Genomic DNA, 22,946 nt, shown 5'->3' with positions numbered 1-22,946 from the left:
AGAAGCCTGCTTATATGAGATCAGACTATGGAAGGTTGTGTGCGTGTGTATGTGTGTTTGTGTGTGTGTGCATGTGCATATGCTAAGCTGCTTTAGTTGTATCTGACTCTTTGGAACCCTATGGACTGTACCCACCAGTCCATGTACCCATCTCTGTCCATGGGATTCTCCAGGCAAGAATACTGGAGTGGGTTGCCATGCCCTCCTCCAGGGGATCTTCTCAACCCAGGGATCAAATGTGCAGCTCCTGCGACTCCTGCATTGGATTTTTTTACTGCTGAGCCACCAGTGAAGCTCTCTATGGAAGGATAGATATTGGCAAGTCCTCTTAGGTGCTTGGTGCCCCTGATGTCAGAGGAGGAGATAACTTTTAGTGTGATGTCATAATTATTTGTACCACATCAGACAATGGAGGAACAAATCCTTTTAGCTGCCCGCGAGCACATTAAACATCCCATCAGCCCCAGGACTGCCCTGGAGCCTCTCAGAGCCTGAGGGGCTGAAGGGGGTGCCAGCTTCTTTAGATGCGTCCTGAGCCCAAGTCTTGTAGCAATTCAGGTCCCACAGCCTCCTCCTAAGGAGCTGGTTGTCATAGAGAAGTGAGTTGCTTGTCAAGCCAGCCTGTGTGGTTGAGTCGTGAAGTGGCCACAGTCCTCTGGGAGACGTGTTTTGGCCCATCTGCCTGTGCGTGTGACAGACGTGCCCGTCTAGCAACTGGGTCACCTAATGAATAGACTTGCAGTTTACAAGTAGGGATTAAATATTTCACGTGGCCCGTGCCACCTCCAACTTCTTTGACAGTGCCAAGAGGAAAAAATCATTCAGTGTTGAGAAAAGGCAAACAGGTTTCTGCTTTTAAGTTCAAGGTTGTGCAAATAGGTCCCTGTCCACGTGTACAGTTTGGGACTGATGGTCTCCGAGGCTTCGGATGGAAAGATATCAACTGTAGGAGTCCCCCAGGACTCGTGACATGTGTTAACTCTGAAGCCTGAGTCAAAGGCCAGTTTGTTTTAGGTAATCTCAGTCAGCAAATATTTATTGAATCCCCATGCCTTCCAAGAGGGCCAGAGAGCTTAGGTCATTGAAGCCCTGCCTTCTCCAAGTGTGCTCTGCTGAGGGGCCACAGGACAGTTAATAACACCGAGCCTTTGTCTTCAATTGTTCACAGGCTAAAAATCCAAAATAGTAGTTTCTAACAAGGGGACATGGAAGGTCTGAAAAAACAGAGCCTGTTTTGTAGACTGGACTTGAGAGAAAGAATGAGAGGGCTCTGCCGGTGGAGTTCACAGGACAAAGTTTAATACACACAGGACAGCAAACGGCCCAAGCGCTGTTTGCTGAGCACTTGCTGCCCCCCAGATGGTGTGATTGTAGGGGTTGGGTGAACTGAGGACGTATGAAGCACAGTCCTTGCCCTCGCAGGAGCTAAGAGACTGCCAGGGTCAGTGACGCCGATGGTGGGGCTGTGGAACCCACGGCTCCTGATACTGTAGGTTCACGAGCTTTGGGAAGCCCGGCCTGGACTGGTGGAAGCCTTGGAGACTGCTATCATGAAGCATGGCCTCAGAGGGCAGAGTTAAGCTCTGACTGTTCTAGGAAAATTCAAGCACACTCTTGTCTCAGGGTGGTCATTCAGTGCCTGCCGGCCAGGCTACTGGGAAACCAGGGCCTCATTAAGGTGTCAGTTCTCAGAACGTGCTGATGTGGCCGCTTGAGCAAAGCGGGCATCCATACCTTCATGGTAGTTGTCACTGAGGCCTGGAGGACACCGGCTTGGGTTTAGGACACCAGCTTGGGTTTAGGACACTTCAGTCTCTACAATCAGCTGTCAAAACCCAAGAAAAGAAAGTGGTGCCGTGATGGGGTGGCCCTGGCGTCCTCCGTGGAAGGTTCCAGTCCAGTGACAGCTGGAGCAGAAGAAGGCTTTATTTTATCAATAAAAGGAAATCTAATGAAAGCCACTGTAATGAGGGAAACATTCTTTTGTCATTCCTGTTAAAAACAAACATTCCATTTGATTTTTTAAAAAATAGGACAATAATGAATGCTGCCTTTTTCCAAACACAGGGGTTTTTTTAGAGGCTTACAGGCTGCTGTATTTGTTTCTGGGCTGTCATGAGATACTGGTGGTAAAATATCAATTTACTGAAACCATTTAAGAAAAATTATACATCTACTCAGCTTCCACTTCATGCAAATGACTCTCTTGACAGGATTAGGTTGAATTTTAATACTAAAACTCTTACTGAAGAGCTAAGAAGCTGTGGAACTGGTCAACTTAGCGAATGATCCCTTTCCCTATTCAGTGTGTGATTTGCTGTTACCCAGTGCCAGGAATATAAAAAGAATGCGCTCCTGTGGGTTTATCTGCATTTGTCATTAAGGCTCCACTAAGCCTGTGGGCCCCAGATGCGGCTCGCGGTGGGCTTGCCCTGGTCCACAGCCTCGCAGGCCCTGCTCCTGGCGGGGTGTGGTGCTGGCCTCTGCACGGCCCCCGAGAGCTCCTGGCCATACTGGTGCCTCTCTGAGTGTGGCCAGGCCTGTAAATGTCCAAGGGACCTTGACACATCCCTGGGAGATGGTTTTTCCCAAGCACCCTAATACATCCCCAAGGAAGTCTTAAATGAGTTGACTGTCTCACAACTTTTCCACTCAAGGAGCCTCACGGTGACTTTGGGAAAGCAGATGGCTCCAGCTAGCACTGGGGCCACTGGCACTCAGACAGCTTTAGTGGGAAGTGAGGAAATAAGCCCGTGATAGGTGCTTCTGAGGCATCTTCTGAGGATCCACTGGATTAGGTTTCCCTCAGGAGCATTGTCTGTGGTCAACCCTTGACGTCATGCGACTTGTCAGGGTGTGCCAAGGAAAGGTAGGGACAAAAATTGGTTTAAAGGAACAGGAAAGAGGGACAGGTAGTCACTGAGGTATAAGCCTGAACAGTGAGATGAATGAATAAACTCATTTCCTAATTTCTCACCATCCTGAACCCCCTCTCTCTCCTTTCTCAGCGGGCAGAACTGACATCTGATAAAGACATGTACCTCGACAACAGCTCCATTGAAGAAGCTTCAGGAGTATATCCTATTGACGATGATGACTATGCTTCTGCATCAGGCTCGGGTAAGGCTAGCTACATCCACACTCATCTCTGATCTCTGTGTTTGTATATGCATGTGCACACACACACACACACTCTTACACACACATACACTCACACTCTATTGGAACGTGCTTCAGGGAAGCAAGCAGGAGGCATAACTGTTAAGGGCACGCTCAGTGCCTGGGTGTGAATTCTAGCTCCCAGCTACTTGAGCTGTGACATCTTGGAAACATATTTAATTTGGCTGAACCTCAGTTTCCTCATTTATAGAATGGAAGATGATAATAATCCCTCCCACATAGGGTTGTCATGCATCTTAAGGGGTTGATACATCTGTAACTCTTAGAGATTGCTGCTTGGCGTGTAGTCTGTGTTCTGTCAACATTATCAGAGTGATGTCATGAAAACCACCCTCAAATACTAGTTTCATAAAACTGCCAACCCTACCTTAAAGCTTATAGATGAGACCGAGAAGAGTTATGCTTTCTTACTACTAGTGTATTGCTCAGAAGTAGGAGGGAGAATGCAATAGCCAAGTAAAATGATTGTACCCTGATATCTTCAACTCCTGTGGTGTATCAGTTATCTATTACTTCAGTAATGCCTTGTAACAAACCATCCCAAAGTGTAGTGGCTAAAAACAACAGTCATTTTGCTTAGCTCCTTATTGTTCAGGGTGGCAATCTAGGTGGCCTGACTGGGCTCTTTCCCATGTCAGTGGTCAGCTGCAGGCTGAGTGTGCTCATCTTGCTGGGCTCTGTCATATCTGTGGGTAGCCAGGCAGACGTGGCTCTGGTCACTATGGGCTCTCTTTCTCCAGAAGGCCAGCCATTTGTCCACAGGGAGGAGACAGAGATCCCAAGATAGCAAGTAGGAGTGTGCAAAGGCTCTTGAAGTCAAGGCTTAGAATGGGCACAATTTCACTACCATGTTTGACAGGTCAAAGCCAGTCATAGGCCCAACCCAGACTCTGCTTCCTAGTGAAGGGAGCCGTAGGGTTGTCACAGTGCAGAGGAAAACACTACAAGAAAGAGAAAAGATTTGATCATTTTGCAATCAATTTCCCATACCTGGGACATATTTCACCTGTGCCAGGATTGGCTCCCAGGAAACTGAGAAAGAGGAGGAGCTTGTGCATGTATTAATGATCAGATCAGGAAGGTGAGGTCAGCAGCATCCTAGGCAAGTCTTATCCAGGATCTTCCTTGATTTGAGTTTCATTTTACATTCAACATTTGGTAAAAGTCTGTGTAGTCAAAGCCATGGTTTTTCCAGTAGTCATGTACAGATGTGAGTGTTAGACCATAAAGAAAGCTGAGCATCAACTCTTGGGAGTCCCTTGGATATCAAGGAGATCAAACAAGTCAATTGTAAAGAAAATCAACCCTGAATATTGATGCTGAAGCTGAAGTTCCAGTACTTTGGCCACCTGATGGGAAGAGCCGATTCATTGGAAAAGACCCTGATGCTGGGAAAGATTGAGGGCAGGAGGAGAAGGGAATGACAGAGGATGAGATGGTTGGGTTGGTCCATTGGACCGACTCAATAGACATGAGTTTGAGCAAACTCTGGGAGATAGTGAAGGACAGGGAAGCCTGGTGTGCTGCTGTGCATGGGATTGCAAAGAGTCAGACATGATTTAGCAACTGAATAAATGCCGAATGTAGATGTCTCACAATCAGATCAGCGTGGGCTTCAGAATAACCCAGAACAAATTAAAATTGTGTCTTTGGGAGAGATCTAGCTATATAAGAATGAGTATCTTAGGTTGGAAAATGCAAGTCTGAGAAAGACAAGAAGAAGGGTTGTGGCCGACCTAGTTAACAGTGAGCTTACAATGCAGTCCTCTTGCAAAAATAGCCCTAGTTATTCTGGGGAGAGTGATATATATCACACACGCAGGATGAGTGTGAAAAGTTGTTCTCTGTAGTCCACAACTCTATTAATATTGTTCGCTCATGGCACCTTTTTTTTTTTGTTAACACCTCAAAAGTGCTTTGTAACTGTCTTCTTCAAAATGTCTCAGGAAATATACCTATACATACATTTTGGTCCTCATTTCACAGATCTTAGAATCTGAGAGTTGTTAGAGACTTGTAGAGGTTGTCCAAGTTATTTTTCTGATTTCTGCTAAGATTGTCCTTAAATTTAATATAAAGAATGCAGATTCAGTCCTGCTCCTCTGGAAGCCCCCCATGTCCCCCATCCAGATAAAAGGAGATTGAAGTGGTAGTTTGAAATCCTGAACCACTCATCAGACAGATCGAGCTCAGACTTAAATGTGGGCCCACATTGCCTCTGCCTCGGCTGCAACCTTGGGCAGATCATTGCTGCAAAGAAGTGTATCGTTCTGGATTTTGGAAACCTCCTTGCACTATACTGGGGATGTTGATTTTCAGCTTAAAGGTAGCAGAAGATATAGCTAAAATTGGTAAAGCCCTTATTACTTATTTACTGCATGTCAGACACTGTTCCTAGTCTTATAACATCTCTATGAAGACAGATTCTGTTACCTCTGTTTTTCACATGAAAAAATCTAAGGCCTGAGGAGATTGAATAGCTTGCCTCAGATCACACTGTTTAAAGGAAATGGAGCTGGGATAGGGGCTAGGGAGCCGGGCTTGGGAGTGTGTTCTCTTCACTCCTTTCTCTACTGCCTCCCTGTGTCCTGAAACCCCACTCTAGAATGGGGAGACCCTGCCTCGGTGATGCACAGTCCCTGGTGGAAACTGGGGTCTCCTGGGTTTTGGCCAGTGTTCCCTCTGTTCTCAGTGCTGTCATGCTGTTCAGTAGAGGAGCACAGGGCCTGCAGGAATGTCCCAAGACCCAGAGGGTGCCTCCCAGGGGAGAAGATATATCATCCTCTTACTATCCATGTGGACTCAGGGGTGGGCATTGACAGACATGAAAACTTCAACCATCCGCTTAAAAGTTTCATGGACATTCACTGAAATGAATGGCCAGATGCTTGACCATATTCTTTGGACACACAGAGATGAAAAACTAGGTCTCTGTACTCAAGGAACCAAGAGTCAGATGAGAAAAATGTAGAAATGAGAAAAAATATAATTGTTACACCATGTCATGGATGATATAGCATAAGAAGGTGCTCTACAACAGAAGTGTAAGAGCTAAATGCAGAGTTCTGGATAAAGGTGGCGGATTGAAGGTATATACCTTCCAATACCCAGCTAAACTGCCCGTAAACGAATTGGGCCTAAACTCGTGAAGACAAATGGAACGGTATAGGAGCCAAAGGCCACAGTGTTCTGAAAGCTGGGAGGCAGATGGGCTTGTAGTAACAGACTTGGCAGGTGTGAGAAAGCTGAGTTAGCCAGCTGTGGGGTGCAGACGGGGGCAGGGATGGGAGAGCAAAGAAGCAAACTAATTTACACGGCAGAGTCCCCACAGGGCCCTAGAATTCACACCACTAGATGGAGGGTGAAGATGATACTGAACTCAGGATGACTGACTGAAAGTTTATGAACTAAGTAGATTTCCCACCTGAAACTATCACAACATTGTTAATCAACTATACTTCAATACACAATAAAAAGTTAAAAAAAAGAAAGTAAGTGGATTCCCTAATTCCTTCCCATCAGAATGCAGCAAAGAGATTGATGCTCCTGATCTGAGAAGAAAACTGGAGGTTTGTTATCTGGAGAGGAAAAACAGAGGGGTCTTTGGACTGGAAATGTATCAGGCACATTTGGGGATGGGGGCCCCACATTGAAAACAGGGAGAGCAAGTTCTTAGATTAATGCTTAGGTTAATGCAGAGATTTTCCCAGTTGTCTTCTCCCAGTCAGTTCCCAGAACTTGGCCTTCACCCTCTCTAGGGACTTGAACCAACTCAAAGGAAATAAGTCTAAAATACTGACATTGGCATTTAACAGACTTCTGTGTGCTCAGAGTTTCTAGTCAGCTGCTCAACCTTTCCCTCTTAAATATGAGAAGACAACCAAGGCTCCCTGGACATTTATAGGAGAGCTGTAAATGTCTGAAAGATCAAGACCTTCCTATACCTCCAAACTGGAAGAGAACAGAAACTCACAGTGAGAACTTAGAGAAAAACTTATTAAATTTGGAGAGATAAGGTGCTTTAATGTTGAAACAAGAAGAGGATACTATAAAAAAAGAACATTGTGAGAGTGCAAGAGTCCTTGGAGAGTGAAACTGTCATGTCAGAAATGAACAACTCATTAGGAAATGAGATGATATGCAGATATTTATTCAATTCATTCAACTAGTGTTTAATAATGACCCATAACATGGGGAAATAAACACCATTCTAGGTGCTAGGGACACTTTAGTAAATAAAATCTAACGATGCTTTCTCTGATGAAATAATCGTATTTATTCCTTCCTATATTCTCTATTTCCCAATTTCATCTGTGAAAAAAATGCATTATATTTTTAAAAGATTTATTTCTTCAGGAAGTAGAAGAAAATGTTATTTTTTTTTTTTTTAAAAGAAGAGACTCAGTGAGCAGTGGAAGCAGATTAAAATAGTTCCATGATGGAGAAAGAGGGGATGACACTGATTTTAGGAATGAGAGTTTAAGCAGGAGAGTTTCCAAGGTGGAAACAGGCTTTGGGCTCAAGGCTAAGCTGTTTCAGGCACAGAGGACAGTGAGAGCTGAAAGTCAGGGGTGAAGGGGATGTGATCAATGGGGTTCCCAGATTTCTGGTTTGGGTAAGAGGGTCAATCTTTTTAATAAAGATGATAAATGCAGTGGAAGAGCCACCTGAGGTGGGTCACTCATCTAATTTAAGAAGTGCTAACTTGAGAGAATTTTCTACTTTATAAAATCTCTTCTTTCACAACAAATTCTCCAAACTCCTAATTTGGCGATTCGTATTTGTAACCATTGTAAGCCAAGAGTCTCGAAAACCCTTAATTGAAAATTTTTCCTTTCTCATTGAATTTTTTTCCTAAGAAGCATATCAGTCATATTATGTATAAAATTTTGATGGAAAATCAGGGAAGCTGATATGAGAGAGCAGTGTATTTGGACCCATCATTATTAATGACTTACATTTACGTAACATTTTATGTACACAGAATGCTTTCAAATATATATATATATAATGTTTGCACCTCTGAGAATTAGTTGTTAGCTCCATTTTACTGATGAAGAAACTAACTCAAGCATTATTTGTCCAAGGTCACAGAGATAATAAATGCCAGAATAAGTACTAAGTTTGTTTAATGCCAAATCCCATATTTATTTCAATATACTCTTCATCATTTTTTTTCTGAATAATGAGTGTACATGCTGGAGGAAATCAATATATTTAAATATTTAAAATGAGTCATATTCATAGCTTTGCACTTTTCCTAGTATCTTATCTCATATTTTTTGAACTGCTTGTTATTTTAACATGATTCCATGCAGAGTCTGGGGCTATTCATCATTTTTTCCTGTCTGAGGAAGCAGGTTAGTTTGAGTTACAGACTTTGAATTTTTTAAGTTGTTACAAGTTTGACAGATGATCAACTTAAAAAGAATGTTGTATTTGAATGTGAACAATTCTCAAATGTTATTTTTGTAAAAAGCCAAAATGAACAAACAGAAAGACATAGTGCCCAGCTGGAAGTCAGTGGTTAGTCCTTACCACACAGATACTGGGCCAGCCCCTGGGGGTGTTGGGATTTTGTTAGACACTCTTGTGGGGAGCCAATCAAATGCAATCCCTCAGCCATAGGAAGCTTGTGATAAGTGCAGTCTTAGGGTAAGACAGGTGGTGCTAAATAAGCAGGTGATGAAGACTCTAATGTGGAAGGAAGGCCTTCTCCAAGGAATGACATTTGTGCTAACGTCTAGAGGTGAGGTTTAGAAATTAACTAGGCAAAGACTTCTGGCCGAAGATCAGGGGACCACAGCTGGAGTCTAGGGGATAACAGGATAAATGATGCTGAAGGAAACTGAAAGAAAGGTAGGCCAGGACCGGACTACACAAGAAGAGGTGGCGGCATTTCATATTCACCTTGAGAGCAGTGGAGTGCCACTGGTACAGTTTTAAACAGGAGACTGATGGGGTTGCAGCCCGTCTGTGCACAGAGGACTGGAAGGAAATGAGGAAGAAGGGAGGTATGGTGATTATGGGAAGACTGGACGGGGATGGAAGCCCGGGAACCCTAGAAAGGTGTTAAGAGTGGAGACGTAAAAAGAAGGTAAAATCCATAGAACTGGGTATAGATTCAATGTGGTGGTGAGGAAGAGGGGAGGGAGCCAGAGCTGTGATTTACAGGAATGAAAGGTTCCACTCACTGCCAGATAACATGAGGAGAAAAGACTGCGTTTGTAGAGGGAGAGGCAGGGAAATCATGAGTTCTAGTTTTTAAAAATTTTATTGACGTGTAGTTGATTTATAATATCGTATTCATTTCTGCTGTATGACAGTGATTCAGTTGTGTATATTTTTTCAATATTCTTTTCCATTATGGTTTATCACAGGATATTGAATATAGCTCCCTGTGTTAGGCAATATGACTTTGTTGTTTATACATTCTATGTATGATAATTTGCGTCTGTTAGTCCCAAACTTCCAATCCTTCCCTCCTTACCTCCTCTCCCCTGGCAACCACAGGTCTGTTTCATGAGTTCTATTTGAACGTGACCGAGATGTATTTACTACCTTTGAGTCATTCAAGTGAAAATGCCAAGTAGGCTGGTGGATATGTAGGTCTAAATTTTGGAGGAGTGGTAGAAGGGAACCACTTGGGTTAGTTTGGGTTTCATTTGTATTTAGATGTAACAGAAGCCATGGGTGAGAGAGAAAGTGTAGAGTAAGGTGCAGCCTAGGGCTGAGCCTTAAGGAACTTTTCATATTTTGTGTCCAGGTAGAAGACAATGAATCTGCAAAGGAGACTTAGAAATAGCCAGAGAGGTGAGAGGAAAGCCAGGAAGTCAGAGTCATAGAAACCCAAAGGTAGTGCATCAGAAAGGAGGTGAGAGTTGACAAGCGTCCAGTAATACTAGGAGGTTCAATTAGATGAGGACCACTCTGGAAAATGCCACTGGATACAGTGCGTGAAGGGGAATGGTGACCTTAAGGAAACAGTGCCAGCAGTGTGATGACCAGGAACAGTCGACTAGGGGGAGTAGAGCCGAGAGTGGAATAGGTGGTGTGGGAAGGAGCTGGTGAGTCTGCACAACCCCACTGAGAAAGTCTGGCTATAAATGGGGCAGGAAGTGCAGCAGCTCACCCACATACAGGGTCGGTGTTCCCTTTTCGTTGTTGTTGTGATGGAAAATGGAAAATATAGCATGTTTCAGCATCAAAGGGAAGCAATCTCTTGAGGAGGGGAGACTGAACACACAAGCAAAAGAAGGGCTACTTGAGGCTCTTCCCTGGTGGTCCAGCAGTTAAGAATCCAGCTTGCAATGCAAGGGACATCGGTTCGATCCCTGATTGAGGAACTAAGACCCCACGTGCCATGGAGCTGCTAAACCCATGCACTGCAACCAGAGAGCCCGGGTGCACCAACTGCTGAGCCCACAGGCCACTACTGGAGAGTCTGTGTGCCACAATGAAACATCCCTCATGCCACAACTAAGACCTGATGCAGCCAAATAAATAAATTGTTTTTGAAAGGGCTACTTGAGAACATTCGGGATAATAATAATATAGAAAAAAACGCCAGACTCCCCACAGATCCACTTTGAAGTCACTTCTTCAGACTCTGAAGACTGCAGGAAGGTTTATGCTAAGTTCCTGAGGAGTAGGTATTATGAAAAAACATGGCTCTGTCATTATCAACTTTAGACCATGTAGCCAGATACTGTAGAATTCTGTGTCGTGACTCATGTGCTTAGCTCATCTTTGCTTATTCTTCCAGGAGCTGATGAGGATGGAGAGAGTCCAGAGCTGACCACGTCTCGGCCCATTCCAAAGATACCATTCACTAGTACCGCTCCGAGAGTGGAAACCACAACGCTGAGCAAGATACAGGACAAGATCCCTGCTCAGACAAAGGTGTGTTTTATTTCACATCGCGTCATCAGGTTATGGTCAATGTGCCTTTTTTAAAATTGTACAGAATGTTCCTTTTAAGAGGCACCTTTTAAAACTGTGTAAGGACAACTGGTCTTTTCATTATATTGTAAATGGCTCCTCCTTATTCTTCATGATTGTTTTGACATTTGCCACCTACTGTTTTTTTTTTTTGTTGTTAAATAGGCTTTGTTTTTCAAAGCAGTTTTAGATTCACAGCAGAATTGAGTGGGAAGCACAGAGAGTTCCTGTATACCACCTGCCCCCACACATGTTCAACTGCCCTCCCCCAACAACATCCTGTGACAGAGAGGTACACTTGTTACAACTGATGAATCCATTCAGTTCAGTTCAGTGGCTCAGTTGTGTCCAATTCTTTGCGACCCCATGGACTGCAGTACGCCAGGCTTCCCTCCTGGAGTTTACTCAAACTCATGTCCATCACATTAGTGATGCCATCCAACCATCTCATCCTCTGTCGTCCCCTTCTCCTCCCGCCTTTGATCTTTCCCAGCATCAGGGTCTTTTCCAATGAGTTGGTTCTTCACATCAGATGGCCAAAGTATTGGAATTTCAGCTTCAGCATCAGTCCTTCCAATGAACATTCAGGACTGATTTCCATTAGGATGGACTGGTTGGATCTCCTTGCAGTCCAAGGGACTCTCAAGAGTCTTCTCCAACACCACAGCTCAAAAGCATCAATTCTTCAGCGCTCAGCTTTCTTTACAGTCCAACTCTCACATCCATACATGACTACTGGAAAAACCATAGCTTTGACTAGACGGAACTTTGTTGGTAAAATAATGTCTCTGCTTTTTCATATGCTGTCTAGGTTTGTCATAGCTTTTCTTCCAAGGAGGAAGAATCTACATTGGCTGGTCATAATCTCCTAGAGTCCAGAGTTTAATTTAGGGTTTGCTCACTGTGATGTATTACCTTGTATGGGTTCTGACACATTTCTAATGGGCGTGTATCCACCATTAGTGTAGCCTACAGAATAACTGCACTGTCCTAAAAGTCCTCTCTCCCCTACGTGTTTGTTCCTCCTGCCCTCTCAGCCCCTGGAAACCACTGATTTCTTTTTACTATCTCCGTAGTTTGTGCCTTTCCAAAATGTTGCATAGTTAGAATCATGTAGTATGTAGTCTTTTCCGATTGGCTTCTTTCACTTAGTAATATGCATTTACAGTTCCGCCATGTCTTTTCATAGCCTAATGGCTAATTTTACCCATTATTTTTATCACCCAGGCCTAGCTTATAAACAAATCTTTTTTACAGGGTGCTTTTTCTTAAGGAACTCACAGCCCAGTTAGGAAGCACAACCTTTTCAGTTTATGTGACGTACATTAGGAAAATTTGTTTTTATTTCATAAAGAATTGGTTGTGAGTTAAAACCATTGTAAACTTTATATCTGCTGAAATAGCTTATGGACTAAGAAGACTCCAGGTACTAATCTCAGTAAGTATTTTCCCAAAGTCTTTTCAGGCCCACCACCAGTGGCATGTAAACTTCAGCTCTTCCAGTGATAATGATGAATGTGGGTACATACCTATATTCATTCTGAGATCTGTCTTATTAAGAAATAAGATCTTTGGCCTTAAAACAGAGCAAAGGTTTCTAATGGAAACTAGGAGACTGGTGATTTTGGCTTTATTAGCATGGTATTGCAGTTAGCTGACCAGCTACTACTAGGTAAGCTTCTTATGTTGGAAAATGCATGCTATAGTCTAAAGAAGGCTGAAGTTTCATATCCTGCTGTTGTTGTTCAGTTGCTCAGTCATGTCTGACTCTTTGCTACCCCATGCACTGCAGCACGCCAGGCCTCCCTATCCCTTCACCATCTCCCAGATCTTGCTCAAACTCATGTCCATTGAATCAGTAATGCTGTCCAACCACCTAATCCTCTGTCGTCTCCTTCTTTTCCTGCCTTCAATCTTTCCCAGCATCAAGGTCTTTTCTAATGAGTCTGCTCTTTGTATCAGGTGGCTAAACTATTGGAGTTTCAGCCTCAGCATCAGTCCTTCAAATGAATATCCAGGGTTTATTTCCTTTAGGGTTGACTGGCTTGATCTCCTTGAAGTCTAAGGGACTCTCAAGAATCTTCTCCAATACCACAGTTTGAAAGTATCAGTTCTTCGGCCCTCACCCTTTTTTATGGTCCAACTCTCACATCCATACATGACTACTGAAAAAACCATAGCTTTGACTAAACGGACCTTTGTTGGCAAAGTAATGTCTCAAGTCCTAGATCTGGTCAAGTGTCTTAGCTTCTCTGACCCATTTCTCTTGGGTCCTTGGGAAGATTAAATGTGAGGGCATGCAGCATGGCACCTGAGACTCAGTAAGCACTCTGTAAGCCTTCATGGAAGTCGGTTAGAGCAGTAGAGACTGGGGCAGTTCCCCAAGGGAAAGTGTGGCGTAACAGTGGCAGGAGACTGCAGACAGTGGAGGAGAGCATGCTGCTTAGGAGAGCTTGGAATCACAAGTGTCCCTGCTCGGTGCTCACCCATCTGTTGGTTAGAAATGAGATGCTGCCAAGGTTTAACAGCAGACAGGATGTGGAAGACTGTGTCATGAAGGTAGGGACAGGCTGTCTCCGGAGTGAGAAGTGCCCCCTCTGCAGGCAGGACTGCGCATGGGCTTCCAGCCTGATGATGCCCCTCCCTTTCCCACATTGCGCTTGTTCTTCCCTTCCCTTTCCCACAGTGCACTTGTTCTTCCCCTCCCCTTCCCAGAGTGCACTTGTTTTTCCCCTTCCCACAGTGCACTTGTTCTTCCCCTCCCCTTCCCAGAGTGCACTTGTTCTTCCCCTCTCCGCAGTGCGCTTGTTCTTCCCTTTCCCCGCTAACCTCCTACGCACGCCACTCCCCACACAAGCACATAAGCTGGGGAGGAACAGGGCTGGCTAGGTTTCTTCAGATGTGGAGCAGCCAGGACAGTCCTCTCCAGCCTGGAGTGCTCTCTGTTGGATGGAGAAGGGCCTGTTTCCATTAGCGGTAGACCAACTCCACAGGCCAGGCACTAGAAGGAGGAGCTGTGAGCCGTGAGGCAGACCCATCTGGCTCCCTGCATGGTAGCTGCTCCAGAAATGGATTCTGTTGAATGAATGAAAAGAAAAAGGGAGAAGAGAAGTGAAAAGCAACAGGTGCAGCTGAGGGTAGGTCATCCGGGGTGGCCACTGAAATATGCATCTGACTCTACTGCACGTATATGTGACCAGTTGTCGTGACTGAATCCCCTGAGGTCAGGAACCATTAGGACTCACTAGCTTGAGACACGGAGAAGGCAATGGCACCCCACTCCAGTAGTCTTGCCTGGAAAATCCCATGGACGGAGGAGCCTGGTAGGCTGCAGTCCATGGGATCGGGAAGAGTCGGACAGGACTGAGCGACTTCACTTTCACTTTTCACTTTCATGTATTGGAGAAGGAAATGGCAACCCACTCCAGTGTTCTTGCCTGGAGAATCCCAGGGACAGCGGAGCCTGGTGGGCTGCTGTCTATGGGGTAGCACAGAGTTGGATGCGACTGAAGTGACTTAGCAGCAGGAGCAGCAGCTTGAGACAAGAAACTCAGTTTGGGCTTTTTGTGGTAGAGTTTTTATCTTCAGGAAAACCTTATTTGACATAGAGCTGTCTGGTCAGTTGACAACAATAGGTTGAAAATTGATGTAAGTTTAAAAAAATTGACTTTAAGGGAGTAATTGTGTCAGATTGAAATAAGATAGCTGTTTGGCAGATGAGCTCAGAAATGAAGGACCCCGAAACCTTTTATTGTATTCTTGGTATCGTTTGTTTTTGATGTAGTAATAATAAAGGTTCATCCATTTGTGGGAGATTTGAGTGCTACTCATTGTGTCGAACACTTTTTGCAGTACTTATCATGATAATATTAATATTAGTGATTAAATTTTCTATTTTGTAATTACATGGCACAGTTAAATTAAACATTGCCTTTCGGATACCATTAATACAGACTTTGCTTTTGAGTGGGGGCGTCACAGTGGCATTGATGTCACTGTTATAGATATTCTGTCCAGTTTGTTGTAAATTTATGTGACTAAAATAAAAAGAATACAGGTATCTGTTCAAGCAGAGCATTGCTCGTAACCTTTTACTCCATTACATTTTCATGGTATCCAAAGAACCAGACATGGTTATGACAGATCTTTAATTGACTTCATCTGATCATCTATGCTGCCTTTTCATAATTTCAGTTTGCACACGTATATGAGAGTCCAAGCATTTCAGATTAGTTCTGTACTATAGAAAGTATTCTTATTAGTCAAACTCTTCCTTTCATACAATAAAACTTGTAAATTTAAAGAGTAACTGTTCCATCCAGAGCACTTAGAAGCTTGTGCACTCATTCCTGTGAGTATTGTGGTAGCCCCAGTTCTGTGGAGACCTCCTGTCCCCCAACCTGCAGAGCCCCTGAAATGCAGGCTCATTCCTGGCTGTTGGATCAGAAGCTGAGTAAAATGGAAATGTTAACTCTCTCAAAGGATTTTAGGGACTGAAAAGACCTGAGGGGAACTCATGTGATCTGTCATATAAATGAGACAAAGATGACATGGATGAATTAAATTCCATCTCTAATGTCACAGTAGCTACTTACCTTCACCTCATTCACCACCAGAACTCACTTCTTCTTTCTCTCATCACAAGCCTGGGTATCAACCTCCTTGAGTTTTCTCTTCCCTTTCCTAACTCTCCCTTAACTGCTAATGAGTAGTGAAAAGTCTCCTAGATTAGAATCCAGATAATTCATTTTCTCATCTATTGAGTTGTCTGTCCTTCTACCAAGCATCCAATTAATGATGGGCTTTCCATGAGAAGAATGGAGGAATTGAGGCAGAATACTGTAAATGAGCTTTTCTCTGTGGTTTCCCTCGGTACAGGGGAGACCTTATTTTCTTCTCTCACAATAATGTAGCTGCTGCTGCTAAGTTGCTTCAGTCGTGTCCGACTCTGTGCGACCCCACGGACAGCAGCCCACCAGGCTTCCCTGTCCCTGGGATTCTCCAGGCAAGAATACTGGAGTGGGTTGCCATTGCCTTCTCCAATGCATGAAAGTGAAATGTGAAAGTGAAAGTGAAGTTGTGTCCGACTCTTCATGACCCCATGGACCGCAGCCTACCCGGCTCCTCCATCCATGGGATTTTCCAGGCAAGAGTACTGGAGCAGGGTGCCATTGCATTCTCCACACAATAATGTAGAGAATAGTGAAATTTGGAGTGCATGTTGTATGGCAGTGAAATGATCATTTTCCTGTAGCCTCTGCTTTTTGTAAGTCATGGCAGGTTGAGGGTTAAGTCAGTACAGGGTTTTCGTGTGGCTTAGGAAAATGAGACAGGCATTCTTTATCGTGCTTTATTATACGTCATCTTCAGTGGAAACCAGTCTAGTGCTCTGTCCACTGAGGCAAGGCCCACTGACCTGGAGCTCAGATGGATACACCTAGTGATCCTTCTTGGAAACACTGATGACCTTAAGGCACCCCAGAAAGGTGAGGTCCCTATGCTTTTTAACCCTCTAGGCTAAGTAGCTAGTGGCTGTATTGGATGAATGCTGGCCTTCAAAAAGCCATCAGGCATTTAACTGGGCCGCAGCTTAGAATCCTAATGAAGGTGGTTGGCTGCTCTTTGGAAGAGTAGTAAAGCTAAAAAATACTTTTGTCTACAGTAAGAGACCAGTGGAATTGACAGTGTTTTTCGTCAGTAGTGTTGGCCAACAAGAACTTGAGCCTGATAGAGAAGAAACAACTCATTTGAACTGCGCTTATCTAATTCAGTGGTTCTCAAACTGTAGAATTATCTGGAGAACTTTAAATAAGTACCAACAATAAGCAGTGCCAGTTTTACTCAGTCCAGAACAATGAAACAGTCTCTAGTGGTGGTCTTTTATATATATGTTTTTTTTTTTCTTTAATTTTTCAGGTGATTTCAGATTTCATTGTAATCTTAGGTCATTTGTACACAATGGCCAACATTGGTGCTGAAGGTTAGAAAGCCAACAAATGATTTATGTGATGGTATAACGGGCTATAAAGTGTTCTGGGGTTTTTGAGAGCTGGAAGATCAGGGCTTTGTGAAGGACAAATGGACAATGAAAGAAGTGAAAATTTTGTATTGGAGTTAGAAGAAGTATATGAACCAAGGCACAGATGTTAGGAATCAGTTTTGGTAAGTAAGTGGTAATAGAGATGGCTTTTCAGGGCTTCCTACTGGAGATTAAGCAGTGGCCTTGGGAGATGGATTGGAAGCCACCCAACACATGCTGTTGGGTATGATGTGGTAAAGACCTAGATAAGGCCTCAGGAATGAGAATCCATGGAAGACACTGAATTTGAAGGAATGGTGAAAGGCAAATTGAAAGGACTATATCTATATCTATCTATATCTATCTGTCTATATATATATACACATATACACCCACACATATATATATGATATATGAGCTATCACTTAGTCATGTCTACCTCTTTGCGACCCTGTGGACTGTAGCCAGGCAGGCTCCTGTGTCCATGGAATTCTTCAGGCAGGAATACTGGAGTATGTTGCCTTGCCCTCTTTCAGGAGATCTTCCCAACCCAGGGATTGAACCCAGGTCTCCCACATGGCAGGCAGATTTTTTTACCATCTGAGCCACCACCAGGCAAGCCCATTGAAAGGACTGTGACATACCAAAAGATATAACTTGAAATGTGCCAAAATAACTTTGGGGGCCCAAGAGAATAGTAGTTACTATTGATGAAAATGGAGAGGGGGTCAATCTGTTATGATGGTACAGCCAAGGATGAGGGTCCTGTAGGGTGCTGGTAGGTAGGAATAATGCTTCCTGGAGGTGAGATGGTGAGAACTGTAGAATACTCAAGAAACTGAGAGTGCCCTTCACTGGACAGATAGAAAAAGTGAGGCCCAGAAAAATAGTGGATCAGGGCCACACAGGAGCTCCTTACAGAACCCAGGCCCCCCTGAAGTCTAGATTCTAATCCAGGGTGTGGTGAAGGTGTAAGAGTGAATAAATAGTGAGGATCATTACAGATGAAGCCTGTTGGCTGTGCCCCACAGAGCAGGCAGAGCCCTGGGAGAACACTCAGGGAGAATGCCTGCAGGGAAGCTGCCATCGCAGTACCCCAGGTCGCAGAAAGGTGATGAAGGAGTGAGTTGAATTGGGTAATGTTGTTGGGTTGGAGCAGCCAGAAGGGGATGGTGGCCGGAAGACTGAAGAGTGGTAAGAAGGCTAGAGATCCTTGTGAAATGTCAGCTTAGAGAATAACCATGCCATTAGGGTTATTGCAAACTCAGTAAGTTGTCCATCTTGCCTGTACATGTGATGGGTGTTGTATAAAACCATGAACAATGCGGGTCCACCATAGGACTCACCCATTGGTATACACATCACACAAAGGGACTATTTCATTTATTTTATAAACCCAGTGTTTGAAAAAAAAAAAAAAACTTGGGAAAGTACTTACTATTTCTTTCTTCCAGCACATTAGAAGATTTTTATAATCTTCCTTTTCTTTCTTTCTTTTTTTTTTTTTTTGTCTATACCAGTCACCTGAAGAAATTGATAAGGAAAAAGTTCACATCCCTGACTCAGAAAGGAAAATGGACCCAGCTGAAGAGGATACAAATGTATATACTGAGAAGCACTCAGACAATCTGTTTAAACGAACAGAAGTCCTGGCAGGTCAGTAGCCCGGTGGAGGGTCCTTAAATAGGCTTCTGTTTGTCTGAGTGATGTTCAGAAGTATCAGCGGAGTTTGCCGGATGTTACCTTACTGCTGAAAACCATCTTGAGCGCCTGTCTCATTTCAGAGCGAGTGAGGCAAGGGTTAGGCAGAGGTTGTCTCTGCTTTCTGTCAGCTCCCTCAGCCTACCCCTTGGCCCGCCATTTGAGTTGCGGTGGGGAGAGGCAAGAAGAAAGTTAAGGCCTAAATTGGTCTAGAACAACTGGGTGTCAGGTATCAGTCAGGCTTGATCCAAGACCTCCTGATCTCAAGATAAATTTAAGAGAAGAGAAGGTTCTTATGGAGAGGGCTGTTGATACAGTGCCTACGGCACAGAAGAATGTTGTCTCTAATCATAAACAAAGTATTAACCTTTGATTTTAAAGGGGAAGATTTGCAAGATTTTAGAACACAGTCCTTTAAAAATTTTTTCATTTTATTGAAGTCTATTTGATTTACAACGTTGTGTTAGTTTCTGATGTACAGCAAAGTGATTCAGTTATACATATAATAGTTTACATCTGCTAATCCCAAGCTCCCATTCTAGCCCTCCCCCACCCCCACCCCTCCCTTAGCAACCACAGATCTGACCTCTACCTTTGTAGAACACTTGATCCTTGAGAGGAAAGTCCCAAATCCAAGATGACAAAGGAAATTTGCATGCTTTTTTCACAGTTCCCTTTGCAAAATTTAAGTCAGTTATATCATGTTTTGTGTTTTCATTGAAAAAGCAATTAGAAGATTAGATTACAAAAATGTGAATCCTGAAAAAGGCTTAAGAGTTTTAATGTATGGAACTAGTTGAGGTCACAGCCAGATTTTTTCTTATTGAGGCTTTTGGGTGATATTATTAATACTAATCAAAGGAAGTATTATACCTCTTGAAGAATGTCAGCTTTGCTTAATAGCTGGTTGCTTCATTGAATCCAGTTTTTTTTAGTTTTGGGGTTTTCAAATTAAGCTTTTTATGAAAGTGTCGATAAATTGGCCTTAACAAAGCTAATTTCTACCATCCTTCAATCTCTTCTATAAGTAATCTTCCTTTTGGTGTGTTTCAGCTGTCATTGCTGGCGGAGTTATCGGCTTTCTCTTTGCAATTTTCCTTATCCTGCTGTTGGTGTATCGCATGAGAAAGAAGGATGAAGGAAGTTATGACCTTGGAGAACGCAAACCATCCAGTGCTGCTTATCAGAAGGCACCTACTAAGGAGTTTTATGCGTGAAAACTCCCATTTAGTGTCTCTATTTATGAGATCACTGAACTTTTAAAAATAAAGCTTTTGCATAGAATAATGAAGATCTTTGTTTTTTGTTTGTTTGTTTTTTTCATTAAAGAGCCATTCTGGCACTTTAATGATAAAAATCCCATTGTATTTAAATCTTTTCATGTATTTCTTTAGAACAACATAAAATTCAAACTTAACATCTGCAGTGTTCTGTGAATAGCAGTGGCAAAATATTATGTTATAAAAACGCTCAGTGTACATGGAATCAGTTTAAATTTCTATGCTCAAATATGAAAAGAGTGTTTTTATCCGATGGTTCGAAGATGAAAGCTATTTCATTTGTGTCAGCATGTCTCAGAGTGACCTTATCAAGTTGGTCTTACTTTGTTAATTTATCTGTTGTTCCCCTCTGCTCTGCTCGCCCTTGAAAACGAAACAAAACTCTATGCCTTTTGTAGCTGTTACGGTGCAATTTGTCTTTGGGTAATTCAGATAATGGTAATTTAGTGTATATGTGATTTTCAAATATGTAAACTTTAACCTCTACTTTGTATAAATTTTTAAGTGTCAGACTATCCATTTTACACTTGCTTTATTTTTCATTACCTGTAGCTTCAGGCAGATTTGCAACAGCAAATTAATGTGTAAAATTGGATTATCACCACAAAACTGTTTAGTCATGTCTATCCATTCAGATCTTCTTTTGAGAGGATTTGATGTGAGTTACTGACAAGCCTCAGTAAACCCAAAGATGCTAGCAGTATTTTGAGAAGTTGCTGCAGATTCCTTTGGCCACTGTATTTGCTAATTTCTTGCGATTTGAAGGTACGAGTAGGGACTTAAGGAAAAAATCAGTTTTTGTTCTTACAAATGCATTTAAGTTGTAAACGTCTTTTTAAGCCTTTGAAGTGCCTATGATTCTATGTAACTCGTTGCAGACTGGTGTTAATAAGTATATATAACAGTTAAAAAAAAAAGTTGGTATTTTATAAGCACAGACAATTCTAATGGTAACTTTTGTAGTCTTACAAATAGACGTAAATTGTAATTTGGGAATATAAAAACTACTGAATAAATCATGTGGCCTAATATTGAAAATGTCACTGTTATAAATTTTGTACATTTTCGATCAAATGTACACTTGCCCTTTGCTAACGACCGTCTGCTCTCAAGGATGTTGTGGGTTTGATTTCTGAGTGTTCCACGGTGTCTGTAAATCAAAACCAAAGAGCTCATTTGATGAGGCTGTTTATTATCAGATTCGCTTCTGAATTGGCCAGAGGAAATCTGAATGTATCATCCTGTGTGTGTTTGGATGTAGATATTGGAAGGCTGCCAGGGAAGGAATTGTGAGTTTCACAACCTTTATAGAGATAGCTGATGGCAATATTGAGATGGATACCTGCTCTGGCAAATAACTTTTAGGACTATAATTTCCAAAGAACTAAAGAGGGCTTTCCTGATGTCAGTATCTATGGTTTAGTCCTCTGGATTGTTTTACCTTTGAAACTGTGCTCTGAATCTCTCCTGAAGTTTAACCGAAGAGGTAATAGATGGAATACCATAGTTCACACTATGGGGAAGAAGAGTCCCTCAGGGAGGTTCTAGGCGTTAAAAGGAGGGCTTCACTGCTTAGGAATGAGGTTGCCAGAGAGCAGTGATGCCTGAGGAAGAGATGGAAATGGGAGGGTACCCTGGTGCCCTGGCTGGGGACTTCCTTCTAACTGAACATTTCCTTTTTCTGTTTTACCACCAATTTTGTTTTAAAGTGTGAGCTGCCAAAGTAGGAAGAAGACAGCAAAAATAGCAACCTTTCCAACATATAATTTGCTTTTAACGAAGTATGAATACTTGCTTCATTTGGAGAACATTCCCTGGAATTGCCACAGAACTTAAAAAAAAAAAAAAATTGATGCAGCACTCAGAACAGTGTTTACTTAAATTCTTAATGGCCTTAATTCTCAAAGTCCTGTCCCATCACTTACAGAATCAGTCTACTGCAGAGTGATTAAAAGGAAGTGATAGCACTTTCTAAAGCTGCACACTGTCTCTCGGTTATGGAGGTTATGAGTGTAGTGGGTATACCTCTAACTGTGCAAAGCATAGCAAAGTTCAGTTTGTAGAATATTAACTGCTTGGAATATTCATGTCAGGAAAAGGAAATTTCTGGCAAATATTTTGTCACTGCTGTAAAGCAAAATATTTGTTAAAGTGCCAAAATAAAGTCTGTCATGCTGAAAGTAAAAAATCATTGTATAGACTGACATCCAGTTTTCTTCAACTCTACGTTTTCTGCTCAGTTTTTGTTTTTTGGTTTTTTTAAGATTCAGTAAATACTACTATGAAAAGTGTTAGTAATGATTACCAAGTTCAGGAAAATTTTGGTAAAATATAAATATTAAAGCCAATGTGAAAATTTCCTGTTTCCTTAACCACATCTAAATGATTTCCTGTGTGTGAATATGGCTTTCTTTGAGAAGCTTGCAGTATTCAAACTGTCCCATTTGGAGCATATGTGGGTAATGGTATGAGCTCATTTTAAAAAAAGTTTCACCTGCAAGTGCCTAGTACCTGAACTTCAGGATTAGGACATGGTTAATAAAGTTGAATTTAGGTTAGACAAGATTATAGAAATTACCATCTATTAACATGAAACTTAATACTTTCAGCTCAGATGTTTAAGGAATTATATTTTGGTAATTTTTTTTTTGCAAGTAAAAGACAATATACACTTCCTTATTAAGGATATAGCCTGTTTGTCTAGGGTCTAGGAGACAGCTAAATAAGGAGAACAAAGTTAATTTACCTTGGTTGCCCTAAAAAACTAAAGGGTACAGTAACTTTGTAGTTTTTAGGAATTTATTTCTTCAATATCTCAGATATTT

At 42.5% G+C, this 22,946-nt stretch overlaps 1 protein-coding gene across 1 annotated transcript in view; it reads left to right on the top strand.

Moving 5' to 3' along the window:
- The window catches only part of SDC2 (syndecan 2), a 121,837-nt gene extending 99,535 nt beyond the window's left edge, over window positions 1-22,302 (top strand). The window contains exons 2-5 of the mRNA XM_068983536.1: window positions 3,009-3,120; window positions 10,946-11,082; window positions 18,661-18,796; window positions 19,895-22,302. Coding sequence (XP_068839637.1) covers window positions 3,009-3,120; window positions 10,946-11,082; window positions 18,661-18,796; window positions 19,895-20,058 — 549 coding nt within the window. The 3' untranslated portion in view covers window positions 20,059-22,302. The remainder of the gene's footprint in view (window positions 1-3,008; window positions 3,121-10,945; window positions 11,083-18,660; window positions 18,797-19,894) is intronic.
- Window positions 22,303-22,946: the final 644 nt, after the last annotated feature.

Source organism: Capricornis sumatraensis, chromosome 11 (genome assembly GCF_032405125.1).
Source record: "Capricornis sumatraensis isolate serow.1 chromosome 11, serow.2, whole genome shotgun sequence".
In the NCBI taxonomy this organism is placed as follows: domain Eukaryota; kingdom Metazoa; phylum Chordata; class Mammalia; order Artiodactyla; family Bovidae; genus Capricornis; species Capricornis sumatraensis.
This window is presented reverse-complemented; position numbering and strand designations above follow the sequence as displayed.